General features: G+C 42.0%; 1 protein-coding gene across 2 annotated transcripts in view; it reads right to left on the bottom strand.

Moving 5' to 3' along the window:
• spns2 (SPNS lysolipid transporter 2, sphingosine-1-phosphate) overlaps window positions 1-17,662 on the bottom strand; it is a 67,986-nt gene that overhangs the window by 40,679 nt on the left and 9,645 nt on the right. For both annotated transcript variants that reach the window (XM_083927679.1, XM_083927678.1), the window contains exon 2: window positions 7,803-7,868. In XM_083927679.1, the coding sequence (XP_083783805.1) occupies window positions 7,803-7,868 (66 nt within the window). The remainder of the gene's footprint in view (window positions 1-7,802; window positions 7,869-17,662) is intronic.

Raw genomic sequence — 17,662 nt, 5'->3', positions numbered from 1 at the left:
GGATGAGTAATGTCTGTTAGTCAGTGAAAACAGCTCTGTAACCCTGTCCTCCCTTTTATTGGCTCAGTCCAAGAAAGTCTCAAGGCTATATCAATATTATCTCTGTTATCAGACAGATTAAATACTCAGTGTTGTAATGCTTTATATGCATGAGTTGCCATTGATATCACTTAGCAACAAATGAGTTAATCGCACAAATAAGCTTCAAATAGCTTGAAACGGTTCAACACACAGGACAGAACAATTCAGTTCATATATATTTGAGGATTTTGCTGCTCGTTACACGATGACACGGTCAATTTATTATTTAAATATAATAGAGCTGCAACAATTTATCGATTAATTGATTGATTCATTAATTCATTGATTTTCTGGTTTCTTTCCTCCTCTACAACAGTAAACTGATTATCTTTGAGTTGTGGCCAAACAAGACATTTGATGACATCATCGGGCTCTTCGACATTTTTCACTATTTTCTGACATTTTATAGAGCAATCAACTAATTGATTAATCGAGAAAATAATCAACAGATTATTCAACAATAATAATAATTATTCGGCAGTGGCAGCTCTAAAGTGTGACTTGAGAACCATACATCATTACGCTTAAGGTTACAGTTGAAACATTGTGTAGAAGGCACCGGCAATGTTGTGGAAATACAACAGTAACCCAACCCTGCACACCGCTGTCAACGATGTCGTCACATACAGAATGTCAGGCACTCCAACCACATGTAACCCTTCTGAGTAAGGGAACATAAAATAGAGGAAATAAATAAATCCTTAATTCTGGACTGTCAGTCACTACTGGGTCTTAGGGAGCTGCTGGCTGGCACATGTTTGACAACACTGCCCACTAAATCTGTGGCAAAACAAAATTCTGTTGCAGCTCTTTCTTAACAGGGTAAACCCTTCATAATAAAAGCACTTCTTATTCTAAACGAGAAAAATACAAGATCAATCATGATAATTATAATACCGTTAAAAACAGCGAAAATCCACTTTGACTAGATTTATGAATTGATGAGAGTATCAAGCTTCAAATTAGACCTTAATTATTCCAAATGTAAGGTGCAAAGAATCTAAAAGCAGTCTTTCTAAGATCAGGGTAGATTTTCTAGAAACCTGCAGCAGTAGCCGGTCCTGTGAGCAGGTGTTATGTGTCCCAACTCTTTAGCAAGTACTGTAAGTCACAGCAAATATACAAGGGCTTTTTTTCTTGATATGGATTTAAAGCCTGCTCTCTCTACAGAAGCCACAGTTGTCCTGATTCAAACTGATTCAGGCACATTTTTGCACACAAAAGTACCTGAAGTTTTCCACTGCATTTCTGAGTGAATTTAATTGTAGAGGCCTCCTCATTATTTCCAGGAAGGAAGAGTCTGTATCAGTTAAATACCTCCCCAAACTTCCTGACTGGAAACTCATTTTTATCATTAGTGTGCGTTTTATATATCATTTTTAAATCTGTGGGCAGCTCTCTCTCAAAAATGATTGAGGATTCTGTTGCGGAGTATCCGTGTTCAGTATGGTATTACATTTGACAACTAATCACTGTAATGCACATGTACAATTCTAGTATAACAGTGGTTAAAAAGGCTTTGGTGGCTGGTTTGCTGCCGTGGATAGCATCTATTTGTTTAAGAGATTACAGACTGGAGGTTTGCACCGTCTCTGGTGTATTCTTTTTAACACAGAACTAAATCCCATGTTTTTTACTTGAGTCCTGGGTCTCATGAAAGGTTGGTGTGTATCTGTACGGAGCAGAGAAATCTCCTCTTCTCTCTGCCTGCTCACTATGATTTCAGATGGAATAAGAATGAGAGAAAATCAATATTCATTACTGCAAAGGTTGGGATAAGATGTTACATATATTTTATTGACTCATCTTGATTGACACACAGAGAGTGGAATAAGGAAACTAAGAGCGGTATCTTCCTTTGAGTCATCACAAAGTAATCAATGGGGACCAATGCACTGTGACAACAGTGTGTTGTGTTTTCTATCTGGTGTGCAGTACCGGTGGGAGTGGCAGCTTTGTTCTTCTTCTTCTAATGATTAATGGGACTGCCTGTGGAGGGTGTGACACATAACTTTGGTTTGAGCAGGACACTAGAGATGACCAATGCGTCTTAAGTCAGACATTCTCATACATCACATCTCTGCCTCCTGGATTCCCCTCCATGTGGCGCCCCAAACATTTCTGCATTCCTCAAATTTCTGATCACCGCTAATTCTCTCCAAAACCACTCTGTTCAGACTTCACCAGTGTTGGATTACCAATGGTGTTTGATAAATGCCACATGCAGCCTGGGAAATACCCATGCAGCACTCTCTCGCCTGTTTCTGTAAAACTCAGCAGCTAAATCCTGCAGAAGCTGCCATCAAGCTCTACCTAATGCCAACATAAACTCCTTTACTTTTATTAAATCTTTCAGCTACTCTGATAGCTTGTCAGTGCAGCTGCAGAGTAACTCTCTCCTACCTGCTCTGTGTGAGAGTTTGGGAGAATCACACAAATACCAGGCTGGCTGCCATGCCAAGAGCATTGGAACATCTTTTACACATTACCAGCATATATCACAGGTTTATTTTAAGCAAACACATATGGTAAGAAGTACGAAAAGTGCTTGATTATGTACTGCAAACAGTAGTGAGATGTGCATTTAGTCAAGTTCTAGACTGCGATCTAAGCTGCAGTATTAATAAAAACATGTCGTTATTTTTTTCCCAGGGATACTTTCCTGTGGCTGGTGACATGGCACCGAGCTCAGATCCAGCAAAGCGCAGGGTGAGGAGTTTTTCTTTCCTGCCATTTTCCTGCAGTAACTACAGGAGCAGCCAGCTTAATGACAAGCTCTGGCTCAAATGACAGAGGACCATGTTTGTCTGTGTTTGTGTTTTTGTATGATACTCTTGTTATTGGGACTAATGGGACAAGAAAACTAGGGCTGATACACGCGGGCAGACACAAGTTACTCACACATACATACACTCTTTTAATGATGAATAAAAACAGACCAAATGAGCAAGCTGCAGCCCCATCTTTGACCTTGACAATGAATCAAGGACATGTGTTTGACTAGGAGGTGTGTGTGTGTGTGTTTCAGATTGATCTGTTGATGTCACTCTGAGCAGAAAGAGTGCCTCCTGTGGCGTCAGGCAATCGATCGTTGTTCAGCCACGTTTTCTGAGAAGCGGGAGAAAATACCATCCCAAATCTTATTGCCAGACATGCTCGGTCACTCCCATGGCGACAAAAACAAAAGATGAAACAACAGGCCTATTTTCACATCTCTGATTCTACAAGAAAATCCCCACCGCTCCACTGTTTGTGCAGTTTCTGTGGTGTTTCAAAATAAGGGACGATTAGAGATAATTTACATGAGGAGGGGTTGAAAGCGTGCTTGTTTAATTGGCTTTTAAATCCTGATTGGATTGTCAGTCACTCATGGGCAGTGCTGTTGGTTTCGTTGACAGAAAGTGAGGGGGAAGGAGACGGGGAGCAGGGTGCCAATCATCGCCCAACAGCTGCCCTCCTCCGAGACACGGCCTATAAAAACAGCCTGAGATGGAGACACACATACACACACACAGGCGCTGTGCTGTAATGTCGATGCAACATCAGGTCATCGTTCTATTCTTGTCACAGCAGGAGAGGGGCTGCTGAACACCATCGCAAGGCAATTATTTGGCTTTGGGAATCAATAGTGGAGAAGATTAAACCTCACTGCCATGCATGACCAGAGAGAGGAAGTCGCAGGTGGCTCTCTCTTCCCCCTTCATTTCCCTTCATCCCTCTGTCTCCTTTAACTCCTATAAGGTGCCAGTTAGAGTGACAGCAAGAGACTGAAAGAGAGAGGGAGAGGGAGAGAGAGAGAGAGAGAGAGAGAGAGAGAGAGAGAGACAGAGAGAGAGAGAGAGAGAGACAGAGAGAGAGAGAGAGACAGACAGAGACAGAGAGAGAGACAGAGAGAGAGACAGAGAGAGAGGTACAGAGGGATACCAGGATAACAGGAGCAACTGTGAGTGGCCAAAACAGCTGATCAAGCACTGATAGCACAACTTCCCAGTGTGTCAGAGGAAATCAGAGAGGCCTCCAGTGGACATTTTTATTGACACTGACCATCAACTTATAAAACTGGCCACACCTCAGACCCAGTAAACAACAGGTTGTCACAGCTACAGCTACAGCAAACCTGACTTCTTTGCTTGAAGCTTTTTATGTGTGAGCCTGATGTGTTAGCGGAGCTCAAGCCTGAAGTCCTACACAGCACCTGTGGCCTCATTTCTTACAGCTCACATACTGGCTGAATGGCAGACTGACACCATGTTAAGACTGGGGCAATGTCATTTGGTGTGTGTGTGCATGTGTCGGTGTCGCGTTTCAGACAAGGTGGGCAGCCACACACAGAACAGGGTACAGACAGTCTGCAAGCTGTTTTGAGCGCTGGCCCACTGTACATCAAGCCTGACTGACCCCAATAACTCTGTTTTCATGCTAAAGCAGAGCTGGATGATTACTATGCCACTTTGCATTTTAAGGGATAATTCAGTCCATTAAGACTTTTTTTTCTGATTTGCCTCAAAGTGCTTGAATACAATAACTTTAGCACTTTAACAGGTGGAGAAAGCTAATTCTCAGATGTTTTCGTCCAGTTAACAAATGGGCTCGAAACTCCCCCAAACCAAAGGTAATACCATCCAGGTGAACCCCTTCTCCTCTTCCTCTCTACCATTAACCTTTCATGCCCTCTGTTCCCTCGAGACTGGTCTTGTTCACAGCTGTGTGTTAGTGTCACTCACTTAGCCGCTGCCCCGAGGGCCATTAGCACAAGGGCCATTAGCACAGGGGCCTGTCATTTCCAGTGTTAAAGCAGAGCTCAGGCTGTCCCAGTGCTCTGACAGGTCTGCTGAGCTCAGGTGAGACCATCTCTGGCATGCTGATGGACGGGCCGGAGAGCTCCAGGCTCTTACCCCTAACCTGACTGACAGCTATGAACACCTCATCTTCTTACACAGAGAGCTGAAACCCCACCTCCTCAGGCAATAATGACACACGTGCACACACACATGCACAATAGAAATGAGCACATACCTCATGTCAATTTGTGTTGTGCAAGCTACTTTTGGGAGGGTTGGTGTTTCCAAATAACAGAAATAACTGGTGCTGCGGAGGCTGAGCTCACCACAGGGTATTTTCCATGTGTTGTCCTTTAGCATGAAAACACCAGTTTACACCCACCGCACTGTAAAAAGCATTCATCCTAACAGCCATTCAGTCTCAAGACCTGCTTAATTTTTTCCAGCCAATCGAGATGTTTCTTTTATTGAAATGGGTATTAATATCTCAAAAAACAAGTAAGAGAGTATAAAAGATAATAACAAACAACAAAAATGAAACTGGATTTTGACAATTATCTAATACCACTCACTGATTGTGGGCTTGTTCTAAGAAAATTACATTTTAAGAGTCTAAAATAGACAAAGCGTAGACATTTTTTGGAGTGCAACAATCAAAATGCAAACAGTGCAGCAGGTCTAAAAGGCTCTCCCGGTGCTCAGTCAGGCTAGTATTTCCTAAAAGCAAACAACTTGTCAGTAACTTTTAGATATGGGAATTCTTTCATTTCAGTAGTTCTGATCAAGAGCCAAAGAAAAAGGTCAAAGCTATCCTTTGCTCGAACTGAACCAAAACAGAGTTCAGAAAGTGATTCTGACTCAGACTTGTGTTTTTTCTACAACTTGGATTCTGCAGTGTGTGGTTAGTGTTTTTAAAAAGTGTGAGGGTGACCTGGCAGCAGAGAAAGAGAGAAAACCTCAGCACACACAACACCCACCGCCTGTAAAACACCTACGTTGGCAGTTTGCTTTCCCAGGTGGACGTAAGCTGCCAGGACAGAGGGAGTGAGGAAGGAGAGAGGGCAGAGCCGGCCTGGCCTGCAGGTGCTCACAGAGGCAGGGATTGTTCCCTCTGGAGACGGAAGTGGGGGGTGGGGGAAACCAAAATGGAGGTGTGCATACTGTAAACAGATACACACACACACACACACACACACACAAACACACACTGAGACTATCCTTCCAATTCTCTGATTACGTCAACCTCCTAACCTCTTCTTCACACCTAGGCTCCCTGTCTAGGCCTACTCGCTCCCACAGCTCGAAGCCCGGGCACCCAGCATTCCTCAGGCCCGTGTGAGAAAGAGGTCGCCTGGGGATCAGGGGCCAAGCGGAGTCTGAACCCTGACAGGCTGGGACAGGCCAGGCAAACCAAACACACAGCAGTCCTGCTTTTAGCCTGGACTAATGGGAGCCACTCAGAGACCAGCAAATGCAGACGGTACATAGGGCAAATCAGCTACACACACTCCTCTACTAACATACTGTGTGGGTTTAAGTGTGTCTGAGTCTTTGCCAGTGTGGTAGTGTACATAACCCAAATATTGAGCCAGTGCAAACAAGTCAAACACCATTCACAGTTTCCTGTTTCTTATTAAGATGTTGGTGCAGGTCAGAGCGTTTTCATTAATTCAGGCACCATGTCTGGTTAATAAATAACTAATAAAACGTGTTTCATTCGATACATCAAGATAATTACCAGTTTATACATCATATGAAAAAGTTGCTTTGAAACACCGACTGACTAATTAATCTTTTGACTACTGTTGCAGAAAACATGAAAAAGAAGATGAAGGAGAAAGGTGTGTAAAGAAGAAAGAGTTTCTGATAGTGCTGGGTGCAAACAAGTTTCCATGAAATGGTTTATTCACTGAAAAGCCAACAGAACACTGATTCCTTTTTTCCCGGTAGATATTTCTGTCCTCACCGCACCATTCAGCTCACCTAAAGTTAGTCTAAGAACATCAAGTGACGGAGGAAAACACTGGGCTGTATTCTTTCCCCCTCAAACTCTAACCCGGCTGCTTGCACCTCAATGGCACTTTGTGTGCAAGTTTGTTGGTGTTTGAATGAGTTTGAGGGCACACGGAGACAAGACTGGGTCCTGTCCTCCAATGAGAGGGCTTTGCTAGGTATCTCCCTTAAAAGGTGAATTCATTGGGGTCTGGAGTGGAACAGGAAACCCTGCCCTGAGCATGAGTCCTTAGACGCTCCGGGTACATGCATGCAGGCTCTCAGGAAAACAGCCTGCCTGGCTCCTGACTGTGTTTTCCTTTCTGTTGACCTGCTGCTGTGAGGAAATCTCACTCCCTCAATTAAACATGCATACAGTGGTGCTAAGTAAATATAACCGGCTTCCATTCAAATGTATTCAGAAAGAAATGTGCAAACACCTTAAAATTGTTGGTGGTATAATCAATTCACATTGAGATACAAATGAATCCTTCATAAATTAATTTGAAACTTGAGGCATGCAATGCAAGAATGTGTTTCTGTTTTGGCTTTTCAGACTTAGAGACAGGTAAGTTTAGTAAGGTAAGTTTTATCCTTAGAAATCTAAATTGGTTTCTATTTAAACGCTACAGTTAAATCACCTTAATATGTATAAAGGAGAAAGTAAGTAAGTGTAAGTAAATCATTAGTGGGTCGATTGGGTAATTTAAATGTATTATGTATTATATAAATGTATTATATACCTGTAAATTGTATTCTCAATATATCTACTAAAGTTAATGCCTTTTACTGTTTGTTTGTGAAAACAGCCTTTTTGCTGAGGTCAGAGCTGCTGCCTTTCATTGCTCCATACAAAATATAACACAGTAATTAAATAAATGGAGAATGTGTTGGGGTGTTGAGCTAAGATTTTTCACATATGCAATTATGGGATTAAAGAAGATTTACCTGTTTGCAACAGGCCGACTCCACTGTCTGATACTCCATAATGCCGCTGGATGTCAAGCAGAACACCTGTAAACAGTAGGAGAGGAGAAACAAACGTAGTTTTAACACATGATAAAAATCATAATCACAGACTGAAACACAGAGCTCTATTTGATTAACAGTAACATTGATTCTGGCTTTATGCGGATTCAGGCTTTTGTGCTCTTGTTGTGATTATTGTTGGATATGATGGATAGACAGTACTCAAATGCTATCACTCACTTAGCATCACTGAAGAGCAGTATAATACCCCTGAAAAGTGCTCTCTTGGCTGCCATACAGTGGTAAATAGTTGCACAGATTTCACTGCAGGGTGTTTTGCATCAACAGTTCTGGTGTCTACTAAACACACAAAAAATACTTCCATAATGCACACACACACGCACGCAGGCACGCACGCACGCACGCAAGCATGCACGCAGGCACGCACACACACACACACACACACACACACACACACACACACTTTCTCCACCATTAGCTTCCCACTGACTCGTGTAAACAGCTCGGGGAGCAGCTCCAGCGCAGTGACTGCAGTTGTTTTAACAGATGACACTGCAACTGACTGTGAGGTCAATATTTCTGGTACGTCTCATCAGTCACACAGACATACAGCAGCACCATAACATCACTCCACTGTGAGAAACCACAACGTCTTTGAAGTCGTGTTAATCCTGTTACTGTACCCGAAGAGCAGCTATGCTGGAATGGAAGAAATGCACTTACTGTGCATGTCTCTAACGCTTTAATGAAGTGAATGGCACCTGGTGCTTGGCCACTGGTAGGACAGGGAACGCATGTGAACAGCTGAATATCTGCTCATCACAACATTATGACTTGTATGTAAAGCATGCACAAAAAAGCTCATAAACGTTTTAACACATCATAAACATCAGAAGATGAAGATGAAGACGAAGATGAGAGATGAATTAGGGTTAAAGAAATCCCTTTATGGCTACCATACAATTTTAAGCAACAGTAAACATGATGCATCAAATTAATTACACTCCTTTTGAGACCACCGGCTTGGAAAGGTTCAAAGTCTTATTTTCTAACTGAGAAGAAAAGAGACAAGGAATAAGATGCAGTCCATATGCAACATGATGTGCTTGGTAGTGCTGACGGTATCTCTGTGAAACTGGCAGGCTGGTCCTGGGGATTGCAACACAGCTCATGAAAATGGAACAGCAGCATGACTAACATTTTAAAAAGCTGGCTGCCTGATCTGTCTGCTCCTCTCCTCTGCGCCCAGCAGACCAGTATGACCCAGTATAACCTGACCTCCAGAGTAGTGCACCTGAGTCTCTGTAACTTTCAGAACTAACATAATGCCCTTGTTATCTCGGGATGATGAGAACGATCACAGCCAAGCAGGTAATGTACTCAACATAATAGATGTTGATTCTGCTATCCTTGGCACTGGCATCGCTTGTCTATTTATCAACAGAGAGACACAGCATGCTTCCAAGGTAGGGTGCAGGTTGGACCGTGACTGAGAGCAGAGACATACATCAGATTCCTCTCATCTGAGTCAAACCACCTGCTCACATTCTCACACTACATTCTTGTTCAATTGCTTAACTCACAACTCTTTGCTTCTCTTTCATAATGATGTAACCTAAAGGTGATCCTGTGCTAGTTATCGGACAGTTTCAGTGAAACCAACAGTTCACTCACAATCGGATTTCCTTAAATTAGGATTTCCCCAAAAACACATACTTCAATTGGCCTTCCGACCTCCCCTTTAGCATGTGGTAACTGTGTTTCTTGTTAGCAGCTCTCACGGCAGGCAGAGCACACAATGTGGCAACTATGCAGCAGCTGCCTTGAGGCAGGGAAGACTCAATTTACATTTCTAGGCAGGTAAATATGAGTTCATATCCAGTCCAAAGATCACACTTTTATTCACCTCTGGGATTTAGTTAAAGGTCCCATATTGTAAAAAGTGTATTATAAAGCAGGTTGCGGTGCTACATAAATACTGTTAAAGAAACTATACCTTTAAATGAGCCGTCAGGACTTCTGTACGCTTTGGCGTCACAACTATACTATAGACAGTGCTGTTACAGTCATGCCTCCACTGCAATGCTTTTCAGGAGGTATGTTTGACGTAGAGTCGCTAAAACAGAGCATTTCAGACGACGGGTGAATTCAGGTATATTCAGACAGACCTGTTTTGAACATTAAAGCATGTAAACATGTTCTAGTAGAAACCCAAAAGAAGCATAAACCTGAAAATGAGAATAATATGGGACCTTTAATGCTCAATGTCCAAAGGGACTTGAAGGACTCTCAAATAAGAAGGCAGGTAGTGGTTTGCTGAGCTGATCTGCCACCATACACTCACACACAGACTTGAGACCACTTGTAATCATAAAACATATCGGGTTGCCATCCCTACATGGCCTTGGCAGACAAATTGCCCCCCCACCCGGCAAGCCTGTCAAACAGAGACAACAGTGTTTAACAGTGGACTGTACGAATGCAGCTGTACTCTAATTAGCCTTGAAGAAGTTCACACACACACACACACACACACACACACACACACACACACACACACACACACACATGCACGCACACACGCTCACAAGCACACAGAGCCTGCTGGGAGGGGGATTCCTACACCAGATGGTGGAGCGTCCCTCCTGGACAGAGTCTGCATTTGTCTGAGCCACACCCGTCTACACCTACCACACAATTACCAGACAATTAATAGAGGTAAAGCTGGCAAACTGTTATGTAGCCTACTGTAACTGTACAGCCTACTGTAGTGTGATCAAGTCCTCCAACCAGATTAGATCTATTAACATACATGAAAATATTGCATGAGCAGTTATTATGATATACATGACATGATATACATGACACAGCTAAACATGTTTCCATTTAAATAAGTGTTGGGTATCAGATAAGAGCAACAGTGTTTATTTTGCTGCATTCAAGTGCAATGAGCTGTGTAATGAACTGTGCTAATCTGAAAAGGGATTACAGAGAGCCAGCAGCTCTGTGTTGGTGTAGCGGCCTATCACAACTATCATCTCTACTCTCAATGAAGCCTTTAATGCTTGGCAATCAAACTCAGTCCTTTAGATTTCCCTTCTCCCCCACATCTCCCCTTCCTTAGCCTTTCAGTAGTGTCTCTTCTTCTTCTATTTCCTCCAGTCGGCCTGAGATTCATGTTTTGGGACTTTTGAGGAAATGTAACAACCATGTGTTATTAAGACAGATGGATTATGTGATGTATCTGTTAATGAGGTACCACAACCCTGGCCCAAGTTGGCAGCTCCCAGTTTAGTTGTCATGGCAATGGTGTATGAGATAAAGGTCAAGAGACCACAAAGGAGCTCAAACTGTCTTTCTTTCCCAACATTAAGCTCCTCATTGCAGTTGCATCTCACACTGCAGCATCTGCTGACATGTTCCTAAGCTACACAGGTTATTATACAGAATGACACCAGACAGAACAACACCATAGCAACACTGAAAAGAGATATATTATACAGTGTAGCAACACATCAGGAAACTGTGGTTGCGACAGCATTGCAAATACAGCCTTGCAGATGCATTTGATTGAACAACGTTAATGAGTTTTTCAAGTCCCGGGCCTCCAGGGGACTGTGTTCAACTGAGCATCACGCTAAGAAAGAAACATGGCAGGAATGTGGATCTTCCTGACAGCACACAACAATAACACCAGCTATTTCCATCTTCATTCACAGCAAAGCACAATCATAGCTACTTTGCAGGCCACTCCCTCTGACACACATGCAGTATGCCGCACACTCCCTTAGTCTACCTTCATACAAAAGAAAACATGATGAACATGCATAAGGAAGTGGGTGAATGTCATTTAGAAATCCATTTGTCCATTTGCTTCAGGTTGATTCAAATGACATATAACTGACTTGTTGTGCGATGTGTCACACCACAGTCCAGAGCCACATTTATGTATTCTTTGACAGTCCAAGGACCCTTTGTGACGTTGAACCGTACATACTATGTGGCTGCAGACAGTTGCTCCATGCAGTCAACACACAGAGTTGACACAGAGTCGGGGGCCAGTGTGGAGCTGACACTTATTCCACCCTCTCATAAAGTCTGCCTTTATGACCACTTTTTTTTTCAGCGTAGCTTAAGAAGAAATGACTCAAATTGGTGAACGTCAACACGCCACAAATGCTACATTTAGAGCAGTGGATGGTGAATGATCATTATTCGATATGAATAGTACTTTCTTTCAGTCAGTTTCCAATATAAGGCTACCAGTAAACTGTTGACTAACTGTAGGATTTATGAATCAGTGTAGATTAATGCTGCTCCAGAAAACTGGGACAAACCTTTTTTTCCCCTGTTTAGCGTCATGTTTGAAAAAAACAAAAAAAAAAAACATATTAAATCTGATATAATATAATGACACACTAAGGTGTTGTTGTTGAGATTTCTGGAGGTTAATTTAAAGTTAAAACAACATGAAGGAAACATTTAAATAAGCAGACAGCATGGTGTTTTTGCAAGGCCAGCTTTTACATGGTGACGCACACTACCAGCAATACTCCTCTGAGACCAACGTACACTCACAAATATACCATAAATGAATACACACACACACACACACACACACACAGGTATGAACACACAGAACTCCATCAGCTTGGAGAAGACAGATTTCATATCAAATCCCCAACAGAGCGGTGTGGATCACTGCCCCCCTTGGTGCTATTTCTGCTCATAGAAACTAGGCTAAGAGGAAGGAGAGAATAGCAGTCCAATTTAACAGTGGAGAGTGTCTGAGAGACACGGAGAGTTAGAGGAGGGGAGTCACGAGGTACAAGGAAATAGGTGGTGGCTACAATCGGGTCAGGATTCATTTCGTAAAGCATATGTTTCCATTGTTTATATATATATATAGTATATATGTGTGTGGGTTCCCCTTTCCCCTGGTTTCACTGAGTATGTGTCAGAGTGAGACGGAGCAAATGGATGGAAGTCATTCATTCTGGCTAGAGTGTGACGGCAGCGGTGAACCGCTCTGCTGATGTGGTCAAATCCTTCCCCTTCATTCCTGCAAAGGGGTGATCCCTTTTCATGTGTCAAGCCCATCAGTATAAATAGTCTGGGAAAGGAAGAAGGAAGGGGGGCATAATGAGTGAGGAGAAAGTGCATCTTTTCTGGTTGTTTTTGTGACCAATTATTGGATTTGAGCGTGTGAGAGACAGTAGGAAACAGCGCAGGGAGAGAGCAACAGAGTGCAGAGACAGGCCGCGCTGCAGAGCGCCTCAGACTGCAGCGAGGAGAAAGCTGACCACAAATATGCCCGACTGTGGCCGGCGGGCTCCTGACCGACTGCTCTCCTCCCTTGCCATGTGGCCACAGTGGGCGGGGGAGCACTTTTTCCATTCCACTTCCTTTCCCTGCCACACAGAAAGGAAACGTTGTGCAAATGTCTGGGAAACAGTGTAGAGTTGCCTGCACGGGAGGGCTTCAGAGCTACAACAGAATGAAATCAGCATGAGATGGGGAGTGTGTGAGAACGTTCAAGTCCTGTTTCCCTGTTTGTAGCGATTTCAACACACAACTTTCCCCCGAACCACTTGTACTATATATTGTGTAATAAATACAGTAGGGACTCATTTATGCTCCCTTCACATACAAAAATAGATAATGTGTCTCAGATCGTTTACATTAAGGTTAGGCTGTCACTTTCAGGATATCACACCTGATATTTCTCTCTTGGCACATTCATTCAGTTTGGTTGTCCCATTGATGTCCCATGGATAATGTTTAATCTTCTCACCTGTGGAATGTAACTGTTTTCTGGAAATTACCCATCATGCCACCATAAGCACTGTTTGTGAAAGTCACAAACCACTACCATTTAAACACTCATATGCACAGTAAAAAGTGTCAGTTCAACTACGAGTTTCAGTTCCTCTTTCTTTTTTCTTATTTTGCTGTTGTTGATGTGATGATGACATATCAAGCCAGTGTTAAGTGCTTAAAGATTAGAATTTACTAAATACCAATACTATAATACAACATAATGAATATATCCAAATCAGAGCTCCTGCCAGTGTGTGAGCATGAATATGCTGTTATTTCAGTGATAAACCTGATAGCTTTTCCTCTAATCTTCTAAATTTGTGACAGCCAAACTGGGGCAAAATCTAATTAAAGGCCTGTAGATTTGCCAGCCTTACCACTTTGATTAATAGGTGTATTTTTTAACCTAATTTTCCTTCACTAATCAAAAGCTTGAATTCAACTCAAGGGCTGCGGTACATTAGTCCCAGCCAGCACATGCTAAATATTTGATGGTAGCGGAGAGGATGCATAGTGAAGCATGAAGAGAGCAGACTAAACCTATAGCCCATCAATAAAACATCTGGGGCTAGCCCACTTGTTCGTATGAGATAATGCATTAGATGTATTGGAAAGAGATGCAGTGAAGTGTAGCAAAGGTATTTGAGATGAGATGAGACTGTCTGAGTGCCAGGGGATCTCCGTGAGCTGCACTCGTTCACACCAGCGTCTCTCAGGAATACTGAACAGCAGTTGAACTCAACCTTGAATGCGGACCCAGAGGAGTGTTATTTATGTGGAATTTTGAAAAGGATCCACGTTTAAGAGGAGAAAGCCACTGAGAGAAGCTCAAACGGTGTCCGGTTTTACTTAATAGAGATATGGATACGGACACTGTCCCTTTCACAAACCCACACTAAATGCTTTGAGGTTTATGATAGATTTGGCTTCATAATGGTCTTGAACCATTTAAACATATCAATGCATGAAAAATGAACTATCCACAATGCACAGGGCTAAATGCTAATATAAGCATCTAGCACTAAACACAAATGTCATTTGTTTGGCATGTATTTGCTCATAGACCATAGTACTGAATAAAAAGTGGTTGTGACCTGATGATCCGCTTAAAGAAAAATGAAAAATTCACCAAAGTTATTGAAATTCATTCCCTGTGGAACATGAATGTCTGAACCAAAATAGATAGCAATATTTCACTGCAAGTCAAAAGTTTGACCTGCTGGTTCAACTGAATTCAAGGTCATGGAAACCCTAAACATAATAGGATTTTCCCCATATGGACCATTGTGTACACAATTTCATGGCAATCCCGCTAATAGCTTTAGAGATATTCCAGTCAACCAACAGGCCGTCAGAATAGACATGCACGGTTATGTCAAAGAAGGGACAAATTGTCCATTAAAACTGGAGTTCATTTACTGTGTGTGTGTGTGTGTGTGTGTGTGTGTGTGTGTGTGTGTGTGTGTGTGTGTGTGTGTGTGTGTGTGTGTGTGTGTCTGTGTCAGCACATTTAGATTTTAAAAATCCTGTCAGTAATCCCAGCGCTGTTTTTACATAACAGAGTGGGGGATTTAAGTCATTATGTAGTGTTTTTTTAATGCGATTTAATTTCTCCTTTATTTCTTTTCATGAGGCTGTGGGGAATCCACTGTGGGGGACATCGTGCTGCCTAATTATTCAAAACTGTACGTACAGTCAAGCTTTCTTACATGATCAAAGTTAATGACGCTCATTTAGACAAGGAGTCTTTAATTATCCAATGACAAAGCAACATATTGTAAAATACTTCTAATACGTTCAATTAAATACTTGATACTTAACTCTACTTTGAAAAGAATATGATGTGCCCTCAGGTTGAAAACTGACTCATACTGCATCTGACTTCTCCTTGATTCACTGGCAGTGTGAGCTGTAAAGCATAACAACAAGATGTCCACAGGCTGTCAAAGTGACTGTCTAGACCGCAGGGCTGTTTCTCAAGAAGACAGGGGGCAAAGTGATCCCAAGCCATGATAAAAACAGAAGGAAAATGGTGAAGATTTGTATGTTCGGCTCAATTTAGCATCAAACAGCTACAGCGCAGCTATCTTCTCTGGATAATCACAGAGCTTAGGCTCCACAAAATGGAGAATCCAGGGGCAACAGTGGCCCAGATGGTTATAAATGGCACGTTATTTTTATTTCTATGTTTCAAGACAAAAATCCAAGAATGAAGTGCTATGTGAGTTTGTAGGTGTTCTTTTCTGTAATGAAAATTGGTAAAATTGGAAGAAAAAAAAAATCTGCCTCATACCATTAAATATCCCAGACTGTCCTCATTCCCTGTTTGTACATATAACTATGAAAAGAAATGCACTGTGATCTTTGTTTAGTCCACTTTTATGTTTTGTGTATTCCACATTAGGTGATTACGCGCCACTTCCAGTCCATGTTTCATGGCATTCAATAGAACCTTTTTCGTTTTCAAAGGCTATCATACGAACCTGTTGATGAGAATATGTTGAATATCCCATTAAAAACACAAACAATACGAAAAAACTTTTCAGGGAGATTGGACATGAAATGTGGGTAAAAAGTTTAGTTTAAACTGATCTGGCATTTTAAAAAACCTTTTGGCTTACAGATTCCCTTTTTCAATACTTCAGTGGCATATGGACCACTGCGCTCTCCTCAACAGTCAGCCATCAGTGACTAAATGTGGGCCGGGTTTCTTGACTCTGGCATGTGTTGTTGTCACCACATCTCTGCCATGCAATTTCCTTACAAGACTGAATCGTGCTGATGAACAAGGAAGGGCTCTCTGCCATATTTAGTTTGTATGTGCCCAGTGATAACATCTATCATTAGTGAGTTTGTCTCTTCTCCCACATATCAATCAACATTCTCACTCATTTTTACCATATCTAATGAGATACTCATTTCCACTACAATGGGCTAAATACTGTGTGTGTATTCCAGTGTTTATAACAGTTAGTGGTGTTATGTCTCCTGGAAGTTTATAGATGTATACATTCCCATCACAACGACAGCCAGAGGGAAGCCCACTCAGGCATATAAAAGCCTTTTTATTCTAAGGTGCCGTCAAGGTGACCTCTCTAAAACTGTACACATGTTACTCAAATCAATCCTACCAATGCCACTCTGCCCCTTCTGTCTTCATTTAAGGGGAAATACACTCATTTGCAATTCAATTTCATCCCTATTATGGGGAGGGCAGTTTAGTAAAGGCTGTAGGGTTCATCTTTCACTGTCTCATGAATTAGATATGCATCTCATTACTTCTTCTGCTATTTCATCAAACACTCCGAGAAAGCCAAATATGTCTTTTTGCCCAAACTTACAAAAAAATTACCTCAGAGGCCAATTTGAATATTCTGTGTGTTTCAAGGGGAAATTAAAAAGTAAACACCGATTGATTTCTGAACTCATTTTACAAGATAAAAAGTATGCAACCCCATTTCCAAAACAGAACTCCGTAACTTTTCCGTTTGAGATCTTCTTGGCGTGGGAAAAAACACCAAGGTATCCTTGTTGTTCTTATGACTTCTTCCTCATACCAGGCGTGTTTCATTAAAGAATGGCACACATACCTGCTGCACAGTACACAGCCTCAGGTCTTATGCACATATCAGTCAGTCATTAAACTATAATAAGAAATATGCACAAGAAGCTTTGCACTGGTGTGCTGCCCAGATTCTTCCATTAACAATCTGAATGACGGCCCGGGCTACTGCAGAACGCTGTCTCCTGTCCTCTACACAAGTATCATTTCATTTTATGCCACAAATACCATATGCAGCTTAAAGTCTAATGTTATATAGCCAGTGTTATTAATACATGGAATCAACATTTTTGAAGTGGTGTGTTGTTGAATCAAAAGAAAGCATTATTAGCACTCCCTGGGCAGTGGGGCGTAACCGGCCATTCTGGTGTACATCTGCAGAAACAAACACCTGAACTCAGCCTGCCATCGTCTCATAAACAAATTCTCCCACAGT

This window comes from Echiichthys vipera (assembly GCF_963691815.1).
Source record: "Echiichthys vipera genome assembly, chromosome: 14".
Classification (NCBI taxonomy): domain Eukaryota; kingdom Metazoa; phylum Chordata; class Actinopteri; order Perciformes; family Trachinidae; genus Echiichthys; species Echiichthys vipera.
The sequence above is the reverse complement of the archived record's forward strand: the minus strand, read 5'-3'. Positions and strand labels throughout refer to the sequence as shown.